The 13,609-nt window shown below is 39.6% G+C and overlaps 2 protein-coding genes across 9 annotated transcripts in view; both read right to left on the bottom strand.

Moving 5' to 3' along the window:
* Positions 1–1,715, bottom strand: part of kcnq2a (potassium voltage-gated channel, KQT-like subfamily, member 2a) — a 29,417-nt gene extending 27,702 nt beyond the window's left edge. For all 7 annotated transcript variants that reach the window (XR_012770489.1, XM_075476072.1, XM_075476073.1 and 4 more), the window contains exon 1: positions 1,260–1,715. Coding sequence is in view for 6 of the 7 variants with exons in the window: in XM_075476072.1 (XP_075332187.1) it covers positions 1,260–1,558 (299 nt within the window). In the remaining variant the exon portion in view is untranslated. The remainder of the gene's footprint in view (positions 1–1,259) is intronic.
* A 779-nt stretch (positions 1,716–2,494) lies between these two features.
* prex1 (phosphatidylinositol-3,4,5-trisphosphate-dependent Rac exchange factor 1) overlaps positions 2,495–13,609 on the bottom strand; it is a 78,445-nt gene continuing 67,330 nt past the window's right edge. Inside the window, exons 27-40 of one of the 2 annotated variants that reach the window (XM_075476070.1) lie at positions 13,413–13,501; positions 12,763–12,845; positions 12,023–12,113; positions 11,784–11,912; positions 11,651–11,692; positions 10,707–10,924; positions 10,338–10,440; positions 8,238–8,381; positions 7,272–7,386; positions 6,523–6,589; positions 5,561–5,736; positions 5,206–5,308; positions 4,800–4,867; positions 2,495–4,690 (exon numbers count right to left, since the gene is read on the bottom strand). In XM_075476070.1, the coding sequence (XP_075332185.1) occupies positions 4,648–4,690; positions 4,800–4,867; positions 5,206–5,308; positions 5,561–5,736; positions 6,523–6,589; positions 7,272–7,386; positions 8,238–8,381; positions 10,338–10,440; positions 10,707–10,924; positions 11,651–11,692; positions 11,784–11,912; positions 12,023–12,113; positions 12,763–12,845; positions 13,413–13,501 (1,471 nt within the window). In that variant the 3' untranslated portion in view covers positions 2,495–4,647. The other variant, XM_075476071.1, reaches the window with a different exon arrangement.

Genomic DNA, 13,609 nt, shown 5'->3' with positions numbered 1-13,609 from the left:
GAGGAGTCTTTAATGGCTGCTGTAGTATTCAGTTAATATTTCAAAAGTCCCCCGAAGGCCTATGCATGTGTGTGTTTGGTTTCACATTGAAACTTAGGCTTTCTCTTGGCCATCCAGCCATCTTAGGGGAGTCAATTTGCTGTGCACGGTGAATTCCTTAATGCTGTTCCACTACGAAACACGCAGGATCACCAAACTGGAAGGAGTCAGGCATGGCTGACGGGCACTTTAAAATACAGTTTAGCCTGCTTTTTATTTGAAAAAATGCCGCTTAAATTTATAGGCAGATAAAACTGCCAATAATTAATCTAATTCAATTCATTTAATCTCATTCATTTACTGCATGTCACATGCAAGAACCGAGTGTGCAGTCACCCAATCACTGGGCAATAATAAGGTAAGGAGGATGTAGGCAGATGCTTTGATAAGAAATATATGATCAGTGTGTGGATATTGTGACTTCTGCTCAACAAATACTGACCACTGAAAATGGCTTTCTTCCAAATGTTCCAAATTTAAAGACATGTATCACTAAATTGCTGCAGTGCATCTTTAGCATTAAAGAACTGTGTCATCTCTTTCTATGACAAATTGTTATCATCATGGGTGGCATGCCTCTGAGCTGGCCAAAGACCAGATATCATCAACACACACCTCACTGATCTGACACACAAGAGGTAACAAAAGGGCAGCATCATGTTCCAGCTACAAGAAGACAACAGACCGGCTATAGTTGCTGGGGAAAAAAGCTCATATTTGCTTTCATACTTAGGCTTCGGTACATATAGTTGAGTCCACATGACAGTGCAGAGCCAAGACTGCAACGTGAAGCTAATTAGTGAAAGTACTGTGGCGGCCCGTAGCTGTCCACAGATCACGGTGCTGAAACCTGCCGCAACATACATAACGTTAACTCCAATCAATGAAAACAGTGTGTACAGATGTGAGCACGTGTCAGATCATGAAAACACGAAATCCACCACATGGCCAAAAGCCCAAGATGTAAAAAGCTATTAAACGGGTAAGAGCAGAGTTATGCAGGTGAAGTGAAACCCCTCCTATGATCAGCCTTCAGCAGTTTGGCAGCATTTAACCCCGTAATGCGCCATTTGAACATTCTCATCAATGCAGAGCGAAACACACAACCTGCGAAACTCCACAGCAGCTCCCCTGAAATCATGACACAGCGGTGCTCCCCAAAATATAAGGGCCGTGCTGACAGATTCAACATGCTTAGTTGAAGCCCGAAAAGCACTTACACGTAAGCGTGGTAGATAAACGCCCATCCCCGCGGTCTCTCCAGGGCATTATAGAGAAAACTCTGTAGTTTCCGATAGCTGGCATTTTTCTTCGACGGTCTGGGTCTCCCGGCGGAGATGCTGGACCTCGGTCTGCTGAGGATGCTGCCACGCTTAGTGCTCTCCGAGCCCGCAATGAGAAGCGCCCCATCCCTGTTGGATTCTGGAGCCCCAGGGTCCAAGCCAACAAACCCGACTTTGTGCTTCTTCTCTCCGGCTTGAGTTGGGTAAACCCCGCCGTTGAGAGATTTCTGCACCATTCTAAAGTCCAGACGACTCTAAGGAGGAGTTGTCCGTGCCCTTGCCGCGGGAATGCATCACTGGTGCTGAGAGGTGTGTGCTGCTGGTGAATGCAGTCGGTGTCGGTCCCTCTAGAAAATCTATTGCAATAACCACAACTGCACAGTGTATCCTGTCGATCTTAGCCCCTTCCGGTCAACTGACAGGTACAGCAAGAGGAGGGGATGCACATGAATTACATTCCACAATGTAACCACGTTGGAAATCAGCAAATTAGAGGCTATCTGCAATGGTTAGAAGGCTTAGAAAATAAATTAAGATGTAAAAACAAATTCAACATACAATCAGCCTTCTTTAACATTTGGTTTGATGGTCAAACTGCAAAATGTTGTCAATACCGTCATAAGTTGATGATTTATGGGGATCATTATTGTGCTTTCAACAAAGGAGTATCAATTTTTTCAAAGTCTATCCCGTGATGACCCTCCATTCTGTCTACTTAATTCAAGCCCAAGAGAGAAGATACAAAGTGTGCTTTTATTGGATCATGCATGTAATATTTATATGTGCAGCTTTCTTCAGTCAGATAAATGGTTACCAAATTTCATGGTTTGCATCGCCAAAATACATGCAGTCCCAGCTAACACCTGAAACTAAGCCAGACATAAAACAATGGCTAAAATAATGAAATGCAATCTCAACTGCATATCCCAGTGTGGAACAATACAAACCAATTTGCAGCAAACTAAAAGTAAAAGGTGAAAGTAAAAGTAAAAAATGTGTGACAGCATCCACTGTTTAAAAATCGGTTTCCCTATATGATAAAAAACATTAAGTAATCAAATGACGATAGATACATTGTAGGTGGGAAAAAAGTCTTGAGCCTTAACTTTTTTTTTCTATGTTGGACACAACGTCCTTCGATGGATCACCACAACAACACTGTTTCACTGGAAAAAATTGTCATACTGAGAACATTTTATTCACTACCTTGTTAAGATTCCATTTACAATGATAATTTTAGAAAGATTCAACAAAAATCCTTTTTACAGTTATTTTCAGGCGACATAAAATTGCAGACAAAGTATGTACAATAGAGAAACATGAGAACAATGAAAATAGGTGTGGACTGATTTGTTTGTCCAGCTACACCAACATGCTGCAATCATTAGCTAATGTGAACTGGTGACACCCCGGATTGACCAGTTTATTGTAAACTAATGATGCAACTGAAATTCATATTTACACCACTCGGACTCAGAGCCAAGCTGATACAGGAAATGATTTTTCAATATAACCACTCTTCTTATGTGGCAACTTAGGGATGTAAATTTGCAGTGGTTATGCTATTGATGAAAGATGTGTGGACAAATGCAACGTGCTGACTTGGAACCAAATGGCTATTTAATAAATAAAAAGGACTAAGTGATCGGCCTAATGAGTGCAGCATGTCAAAGGAGGTTCTTGAAATGTATGTTGAACATTTTTAACACTCAAAATCAAGTTGTCAGTGAGGTTACGCTCAAAACAGAGAGGCACCTTCTCTTCAAATGCACAGTTACAATACAAAATGTTTTATATACTATATTATTTCCATAAAAAATAATCCAATATAATTTATAGCATTACTCTGCTGCTGTAACACATGCTCCATCTGCTCCTCTGGCATTGTTACAGTCTTTATGTACAAGAAAATAAAATCTGCAGTAAACTAATATTACTGTGTTTCAGTCACCAAACAATCCCTTTGTTTACATCATCCTAAAACTGATTACAGTACTTTTTGCTAACACTGAATGGACCAATTGTTGTGCTTCTTTTAATACCTACAGCCAACATAACAGTTTCAAGACAACATAAAAGCCAATTTAAAAAGTCAGTTGACGTCTCCATTAACAGGAGGAAATCTAAGTAGTACATTTGAATTAATACATTAATAATTTAACAGTGATTCAATATCATAACCTGTTAACTGAGCTACTTGTTGACAAACAGCCTTGTTTAGTTTGTTTTAGCCACCCTTGTCCTGATTCTGATTAGCTAGCTTAAGTTCTTCCCTCCCTCTCACTCCCTGATGATTAATGTAACAATTCCTGATGTAATCAAATTCAATACACTTAAATAAAATAAAACACAGAAGCAGGTACATCTAAAAAAAATGGCATGCCATTGGTCATTTAAATACTGTTCAATAGGTAGGCTGGAATGCTTTTCGATGCTTTAATACCTGATATAGAATAAGTAAGCGATAAACGCTCCTTCTGGACACAATAAATAACTATCCTTCATATAGTGCAGTAATACAGTACTCACACTAAACCTACAGTAATTGCACAGTTACCACATGCAATGGGCTGAAAAAAAACAAAAAAAAAACAGCCACCCTTACTATCTTTTCACCTGTCCCTCAATCCCTACTTCCATCTCGCTGTCTATTCTTTGACTTTCTGCATCTACTCAGCTGGCTATCGCACATGAATACCAGCGTATTCAAGTATTCTACTTCACTTGTGGTCAAAAAACACTGAGCCCTGGAGAACACCAGTCCACATAGAGAAAGAAATGGCTCACAGGAGCTTGCAGTCCAAGGCAAAGTGGAAAACATCTGCATTTAAGACGACGGTCAGCTACAGGTAGTTTGGTTAATCCAGTTAATAATACAAGCTTGGTTATGAGCATAACCACTGTGGACATCGTCTTTATGAGGCCTCCTCATGTTTACTTATGTTGTGAATAGTTTGCACCAGTTCTCAAGTCTTTTGTGTGAGTTTTAAGTAAAAAGACAGTCAACACAGTAATACTATCTGGAAGTCTCCTTGAGTATAACAGTACGTGACTGGTTTCGGGCCCTCGGTTGCATAAGTCTTGCTGTGGTTGATACTCATATTAGTTGTGTGAACAGTTTTGTTCCTGTACAATGCACTGAAGACTCTGGGGGTATTCATTCTGGAATGATTCCTGTGTAACTTTTGGGGTGGGAGCGGGTGGGTCAAAGCTCTTTCTACTGGCAGTGTCTCTTGGAGGGGAAAAGATGAGACTTTCCAGCATCCCTCTTTATATCTTTCACTTCTGCATTATCCCTCCCCGTGATGAATTCTCTGCAGTGCTCTTAGAGTTCTCCATCTGAGGGTGGCAAACACAGCTTGAAGAGCCTGTTGAGAGAGAAAAAAGTTCCAATGAGAGGACTCTGCCTCGTTTATGACTATAAATGGAGCGATGCACTGAAGGCATCAACAAAGGGGACTGGAAATGGTTTCATACCTTGGAGCTGATGGAGGCATCTGGTCCATTACCTTGAGATTTTTAGCAGAGAGCTCAACTCTTGCCCCCTGGTGGAGAAGACAGATGCGATAAGCTCCACAAAGAACATTTAAAATATGGTGTAAATAAAATGGTAAACACTCATGATGTTCCAATTATCATATATATATATATATATATATATATATATATATATATATATATATATATATATATAAATAAATATATAAATAAACACACACTTTTTTTCAAATTTCGTTTTTCAAATTGTGTCAAATATCAGTTTTGAAGTATATCTATTCTTATAACTGAATAGTGATATAACCCATGATTTTCTACTCCAAGCCCTTATTAAAACAGGAACCAGGACTCTCACTTTAAAGCCCCCTGCATCTGTTTTTTTTACCTGTTTCCTCATTATGTCCATGGTCTGCATGATGCAGCGCGGCATGAGGCCGTGGTTCCTGGCTAAGATCATAGCCTGCTCCAGTGTCACACTTAGGGTACATCTGCAAAGAACCGAGATGAGCAATTTTAGCACTGTGTGGTCCCCTGGAATAAACACACACTGAACTGGTTGTCCACATGTGCATCTGCAGGACATTTTGAAGCTGATAAGAATTCAGACAGCGAGCAACAGTTAAGCTTTTCAGGTTTACTGGTGCGAATCATAGACTGCAGTGTGTTAATCTTGATTCAAGCCGACAATCCAGTGAAAAGACACAAGCCGTTTAATAATGCTGGAGTGGTGCTAGACTGACCTCTGCATGCCGGTGCCACACAGGCTGATGTGGCAAGCTCCAAGGCGGTTACACAGCTCAGAGGAGACACACAGCACGCTAACACCTGACGGGTGGCCCTGGGCATTCGGGCGCACGTTGACATAGGACTGCATTAGTCGACAGAGGTCATCCAGTGTGTTGAGGGGTCGCAGCAGCTAAGGAAAAAAAGTAGAGGTTGGAGAGGATCAGTGATTAAATTGACTTTCAACAAGATTATTCAATACTGTATCCCATAAGAGGCCATCTTGGCAAGTCACTTAAACTACTTTAGGCCACCTTTAAGTTACTCATAAAGGTTCTTTTTTGTCTTTTCCAAGGCAAGTGCAGTTGAATATATACTGTAATAATCAGAACATCCCAAAATAACAGCAATACAAATTTAAGCTGAGAGAAAGTATACAACACTGCGATAATTTGTATACTAAAATTTTAAATACTAGGCTAGTAGCATAACTGACTTGTAAGATGGAGCAGCAGCAGAAATAGGGAGAAAATCATCTAACATAAAACAAAAATGTTAATCGTTGAAATCTTTCTTTTGAAAAAAATGAAAACCTGAAAAAAAAAAAATTCTAATATATAAAGACTACTTTCTATTTGGTTTTAATTATTGGACTCTATTTCAGCTACAGTCAATTTGCGACACTAGAACCAAAGTTCACATGGCAGCAGTGTATAATGTTGAGGTTAGTTGGAGTTAATGGGGAGTTCTTGTCGCTATTGGGGGTTTCCAGAGGAGGGGATGGCAAACAGGTTCATCTTACTTTTGAAATGCTTGGTTGAAGGTCTCTAACTTCAAGGCCCAGTATCTGTGCTTGCATTTATATTCAGTGACAACATTATATAAAAAATTGACTTATCTTATAAGAACAAAAGTTGTGTGATAAAACACCAAATTATAGTAAAAGCATGGGGTGGGAAATCCATCAGAGCATATTTACCTGGTCTATCTTCATCGCTGTGGAGTTTGAGTCTGTAGGAAGATTTGACTTCTCCAAATAGAAAGCCCTGTTGGGACAAAAGCATTTGGATTTCAATCTTTTAGTCTTTGTTTGGTTTCAAATTTGACAGATTTCTAGTTTCTTATCCTATGGCTAATTTTGTTTGAGAGCTGAGTCATTTCACATCTACCCTTTATATAACATGCATCCGCTATAGAACATACTTCGTTTTTAACTGATGCTGCATTGATGAGTCATTTTTGGGGAATTAATGTGAACATATTTCATCAGAAATCATGACAGTGTTTGAGATGATGCAAAAACATTCATATTTTACAGGAAAATAAGCAGAAAAGTCCAAAGTCAAGCCAAATAGACACACATACTCACATGCATATATGTACATTTACAACAGAAAGATTGCCAAAAATGCACAATATTCATTGTTTTCACATGTTTAAGTTATGTCAAAGTTGATTTATAAATCAGTCCAGCATATTACAAAAGAAATAAAAAGATAAAATATAAAATCTTGAAATTTTACCTCATAATATTCTTTAAAAAAAAACAGGAGATAAATTACTACATTTTTTTACCTATAAATTTGGAAACATTTAATATATTTTAAAAAAGTAAAGTAAAATGAGCAGTCTCTCTTACTTATGCATTACAACAGGGTGAACTCTCTCTTTAAGGCTAAATATATTGTGTGTCCACTGTGAGCTGTGATGCAGTGTGGCATAACATACCTGAGTCTGCGGTAGTAGGCCTTGACCTTCTCTAGTGAGACAGCATTGGTGCGCTGCTGGAACTCCTCCATGCCCATGTAGTCCTGTTGGGACACTCCCTCAGGACGTTCTAGAGCTGGAAAATAAAACGGGAAAGATTTCATTTGATGCACAGGGAAAGACATTTATATCATGACGCAGTTTCATAATCCAAAACCTTACACCTCCCACTAAAAATATGGTCGCTGTGCTTTTTGCTGACATAAACGTAATTTTAATGCTAACACAGAACTACCCAATCAGGTGAACTTTAAATTCATACCCTTGACTTTTAAAAAATACCTTATAAAAAGGTATGAATAAGCCTAAATTTCCTGTCTCTAGAGGGCTTCTCTTTTTTTGTAAGAGGACACACGGTATGGTTTTCGTATAAGTATGACCACACACAAACCTCAACATATGCAATATCGCAAGGTGCACCAACACCTCCTCTTTCCTGAAGACAGGGTAATGTCCACTAGGTGGCAATGTTCATCCTATCTCTGACACAGCCCAAAGGCTGAAGTACATGAGACCAATATGAACTCTCATTGGATTTGTTTTCCAACTAGCACTTATGGAAAATGAATGGCTATTTGGCAGCCTGATGTGATGCATAATGCCTTTCCTTCATACCACAGCAAATGAGACTGATGGAAAACTAAAAGGTGCAAAGAAAAGTGCAAAGATGGAAATGGCTAGTAAAAGGCTTTAGTTTAACCTAATAAAAGCGCATAAAGCTATCAGCAAATGTACACGTGCGAGAGGCTGAAAGGGTGCAGGACCCATTGCGTCTTTTCAAATGATTGTTGGTGAAGCTGTGGTATTTTACAGGAAACAGAACGAACAACAACCAGCCCCACTTACTACTTATACATTGTGCTTTAATAGCATCCTTATTCCCCTTTAAATTCTCCTGTTCCTCTGCCCCAGCCTGCCCAGTCTTACCCCTGGTGAAAAGGACGGTGTGGAGCTTGAGGCTGCCTCCATTCTGCAGCCGGCTGGGCAGCTCACTAAAGTGACAGCTATCCAGGTACAGGGTGACCCTCAGGGCCTGTCGGCTGCCCTCCACCTGGTAACAAACGGGAGTGTCTGCAACACACAGACAGCGGGAAAGTTAACAACAGATCGAGAGTGAAAGGTAAACCACCTCAGAAATGCCCCCTTCACTTTTCAATGAAGGTTAAATTTTGTATTTTATATTATAGTTAAAATAAAGCATATGGCTTCCAACAAAAGATTTTTCAAAAGAATTTGTATAACCACAATCAGCCAACTCAAGACTGGTAGATCATTTATTTACTTAGTCTAAGCTTTATTTAACCAGGAAGGGACTCTTTGAGATTTAAAATCTTGTTTGAGTATCTTGGCCAAGAGAGCTCAGCAACACAATATAATACAATATACACAAAAATTCAGAACTAGAACATCTTTGTATCTTTGCTTAGTTTTACTGAAACATTGACACGGAAAGCACAATAAAAGACTAAATTTCCATTTTAAATGCAACAGTGATATTTAGCTGTAAACTTATAGCTATCTATAGCTATAAAGTGTATTTTGAAAATAAATTGGAGTTGAATGTCAAGTGATGTTGACTGTTTGAGAAAATACATTTTAATTTACATTTCAATTATCTGGGTGTGTTAGTCTGGTATTGAGAAGCTCAATTTCATATGATTTTGGTCGGACTAACGTGTTTACAGGCATTTTAAAAGTCCAGTTTTGGTCGAACTAACACAATTATCTGTTGTTTTCCAGGGTCATATAAATAGGCTTAATGACTACAGATGAGTTCTCAGAAAATTGAAAAGATGTCTTTTACTGTGCAACCTTTAGGGTCACCTCTGTTTCGTAGAAAACCCATCAAAGCATAATCCTGTAGAATTGGCAATGATGCTTGAAGCTGATCTTAAGGGCCTCACTCTGTATGATGCTTACATGTCCTACCAACAGCTCCCAGTCTACTGTAGATGCTATTAGCAAATCAATACTGTCCAGTGGACTACCTGCAGTGCAGCAGTCTGAGCTGATATGCAGCTTCAGCAAAGAAGCTTGGTCGAAAACCATTTTTGCATCAAAGCATATGACCTGTCATTATTAATGAATGTAAGCATATTACAGCAATACGTATTAGCGTGTGCGCTGTTGTCCATATTTATATAAAACATACTTTTTGCAACTGAGCATGAATCTAGAACAGCACATTTCTGCCTCATACACAGCTTTGCCTGGTAAAATAGGAAGTGCATGTAATGCTTTTCCTTTGAGCAGCAATCTCTGCTGGCCACGTTGAGGCTGCTGAAAAGAGGACTGATTCAGGATGAAGCCACCTTTTGTGTCTGCTGGCTTTAAGATTTCCTTTAACCCGGGCACCTTCAGTGAATGCAGATACTGAAGTTATTAAAAAGGCGCGAATGCTCCCATGTCTTAAACTTTCCATACACAATGTCCATTTTTAATAAGCTGGGTGCATCTTCATTTCAAAGCGTTGCAGCACACCATCATACAGTGCTTACTCTGAAATAAATGTACCGACCTTGAGCTGTTTGGCGAAGGAGAAATGCAAAATAAAGTCTCTCAGTTGCAGCACACAATGCATTTGGATGTACAAATATTACAGTTGTTTTAAAGTTTTTCAATGTACTTTTTTTGTGTGTATCTAAGGGTGGTTCAACTACACATATGCATGGATTCCATGTGTCTCAGAGCAACACTTATTTTTAAATTAAGCTTGTCACAGCTTGCCAGAGCGGATCATGTTGTCAGCAATACAAATACATTGACGACTTAAAGAGACTACATGCTCTGCCCATGTTCAAGATGATTTATGGAGCCTCTATAATGTTGATTTAGCTCCCTGTTCAGAAACTCTCCGCTGAAAAGAAAAGAAAATCTTTAACGGCAAAATGGCATTCTCAACATCAGTGGCTTCCATACATCCTCATAACAGAACTTTGTTTAGAGATGGTCAAACCATACAGCTGCTCATTAGCAGCAGTGTGGTTTGAAAGGGAAAAGTCAGTCTTTGTTGATCGAGCCTCTTACTTGCAACTAGACACTCATCCTCCAGTTGCCTGAAGAACACAGTGACTTTGTCCAGATCCAACAGGGCTGCTTTGGTGTCCTCCAGCATGGTCCGTTCCTCTTTCTGCCGGAGGAAAGAAAGAAAGCTCAGAAGTCACACCAAGAAGACTTTTGAATACAGCTGCATAGCTAGAAAGCCAGACTGATCCAAGGAATTCTACTCAGGAAGTAAATATAACTGGACAGACACAACATTTTGATATATGTTTGCAAAAGGCTCTTTGCTAAAAAAAAAAAAAAAAAAAAAAAAAAAAAAAAAAAATGTTCAAACTATAAACCTATGACCACTTCTGTCAATTAACAAAATGAAAATACAAAAACTGTCCTTACTATGTGTGGAGATAGTGTGGACTGGAAGTGCAGCAAAGCACCAATGACAGATATTTGCTCCAGCCACTTCCGGCTGGTCTCCTTGCTGTCTTCTTGGTATTCGCCGGCATTGTTGAACCGCAACCGCAAGGCCGTCAGCACCTGCTCAGCCAGTGTGCACAGGGCGCCCGTCGCCGCCTGGCAGAAGATCACATCCCGTCGCAGCTGCAGAGATGTGTCTGGCGTTGGGGATAGCATAGCAGAGAGCAAGAAATGTCACAAAGTAATGGAGGGAATTCAGGAGTCACAGATGTGGAAGGTTATGGGGAGGAAAGGTGAGTTGAAGGAAATAAGAGCAGACGTGAAAAAAAGGGTGCAGGGGAAAGCATATGTAGCAGAAAAAGCGGACAAAATAGCAGGCAGGACTGTAACCCCTCTCATAAGAAATGTCCTGACCTTGCTTCAATGCATGAACTTCATTTCATTAGCAATCCCCTGAGAGGATATTACCCATCAAACAACACCATATGTCACTGACGATGGTTCAAAGAATGAGAGCATAAAGTGCTTTAACACAAACCCTCAATCCAGGACAAACAAAGGAATTTGTCTCACTGGATATCATGAAAACACTATTTAAAGTTACAACTTTTCTAATTTGACTACAGAGATAGTTATTTAAATTGCATTATTTATATTACCTCATTAAAATAATCTTATACTTTAAAATGTCTTAAAGCACCAGGAGATGTCCTGATGTAACTGGCTGTAATACAATTTGATGGATGATCTAAATTGCAAAAAAGCTCTAAACTTTGCACTCTCTTAAAATTCTGCAGCTATGAGACTTTCCCTATTGCTTGAGACTGCTGAGCGAGTGTCTGTCTTTTTTGGATTTTGTCTACTTTGATCATCTCCGGCTGCCTCGCTCTGAATGCAAACTTCTCTCTGTTTTAAGTACTGACCTGTGCACTTGAGCAGAGCCAGAAGAAGCTGGTTCTTTCCGTCTATTGAGGGAGAAGAAAAACAAGATGGAATAAATGATTGTAACTGTATACGATCATGTGGCAGGAGTGAGTGCATGGGTGTTCCCCTCACCGTCCACAAATCTCTGCAAGCTCTCCACCAGTGTTTTGATTGAGTTGGGCAGGTTCCAAGGGTCCTCCTGGATGTTCTTGTGGATAATATAACGGCAGCGGGCAGTCCAGTCTTCAGTTTGGCGAAACTCTGTTCACATAAAAGCAGGAAGTGTGTCAGTTTGTACGCCTGCTGGCTGCTGACAGATAATGACACCCTTCCACCACTCAAACAGCAAATGCACACACACAAATATGTACCTGGCTGGCTGTGGTCAGAGTAAAAGTGCTTAGTCTCCTCACAGGCTTTGGTCATGACAGGTCCTTTGAGGAGGTTGTTGATTGAGTCAACCTGCGTGCAGAAATAAAAGCATATACAGACAAATTTGTCAGTAAACAGAATTTGTTCAATGCTCCACATCTCGAATACATATTTTTCCCTATGCATATTTCTGCATCCTTCACATACAAACAGTCGTGTAACTCTGCAATAATCTTTGGAAACGGTTCTTCCCCACAAACAACAACAAGCTGCTCTTTACATGTGGAGAAAACGACAGCAGCTGAACAGGGTGCACTTTTTTGGAAGTCAGACGACACCACGGGCTGGTAAGAGAAGATGAAAAGATGGATGGATGTTTTTGACTGAGTTGATGTACCCTTAAAAGCCACTGTGTGTATGTGTTGGGGCACAAGGGTAAAAAAAAAAAAAAAAAGAGTATAAAGGAAGTCAATTGAAAGATGAGAGATAAAAGATGAAACATGAGCAGAGGACAGAGAGCTGCACGAGGTAACTCAGCCCAGATGTTGACTGATTATTATCGCTGTGATCTGTTCCAGTGTGTGTTTCTTGTTTCCCTATTTTTCATTTTTCATCTCTTGGATGGTTTTTAGCAACAGACATAAGGCTGTGGTTTGGAGGAAGCACTTATAGAAGTCAACAGCATATTCTACAACACAAACACCTCCAGAAAAAGTCCAAACTGAACGCTAGAAGTCACCTGGTTGAAAAGGTGCTCCAGGCAGCCGTGCAGCTTGTCCTGTTTGTCAGAGGGAATCCTCATGTCACATGGCAGCTCATCCCCTAGAAGCCAAAAACCATCAAACAAAAAGTTGACGGGAGATCAGACACTTTGTGCAGCACTGTTTATTTTCATTTGATAATGCGTACTTACTAAACACTTTCTACATACTGTAAATTCCAATCAAAGCATCAAATTAGAAAGAAGGAAAATTAATTAGTCACACGAAATCAGTGTGGGTTGTCTAATGTTGATAAAAACAAGTCAATAAATAGCACTGGACACATACTTGGCTCACAACACAAAATAAAGCTGCGGGGTAATTAAATGTTTAAAAAATGGCTACAATCATCTCAAGGAAATATCTATGGTATTAATCCATTTTGAGGAAGCACGTAATATGATCAATGCTGTAAACGGCAATCATAAGGTGAATATATTTATTAACTCTTTTGAATATGTTCATTCATTTCTTGTCTTTCCTTGGCCCTTTAAAAGACATCCATTTGCCAAAGCCTCACTTTCACTTGTATCTAAAAAAAAATCTATTGTCATTTACACAAATCTTAACATGAAATTATAATAATCACATCTTTACAGATGGACAGGGAAAACAAGCCATCTTTTACCTGATCCCATCTCATCACTCCCTAGGTAAGAACTGTTGCTTCGCACACTGGTGTAGGACAGAACTGAGTCTCTGTTGCTGTTGCATTCACTGCAGATAAACACAGACACCATTGCACAATTTGAGTTAATATACATTATCAAGCAGAGAGTTCATTCAGTTCTTAAACCACACGGAGTCTTTGGGAAGCACCATCTT

Source organism: Odontesthes bonariensis, chromosome 10 (assembly GCF_027942865.1).
Source record: "Odontesthes bonariensis isolate fOdoBon6 chromosome 10, fOdoBon6.hap1, whole genome shotgun sequence".
In the NCBI taxonomy this organism is placed as follows: domain Eukaryota; kingdom Metazoa; phylum Chordata; class Actinopteri; order Atheriniformes; family Atherinopsidae; genus Odontesthes; species Odontesthes bonariensis.
Note: the sequence above shows the minus strand (reverse complement) of the source record. Positions and strands in the feature narration are given on the sequence as shown.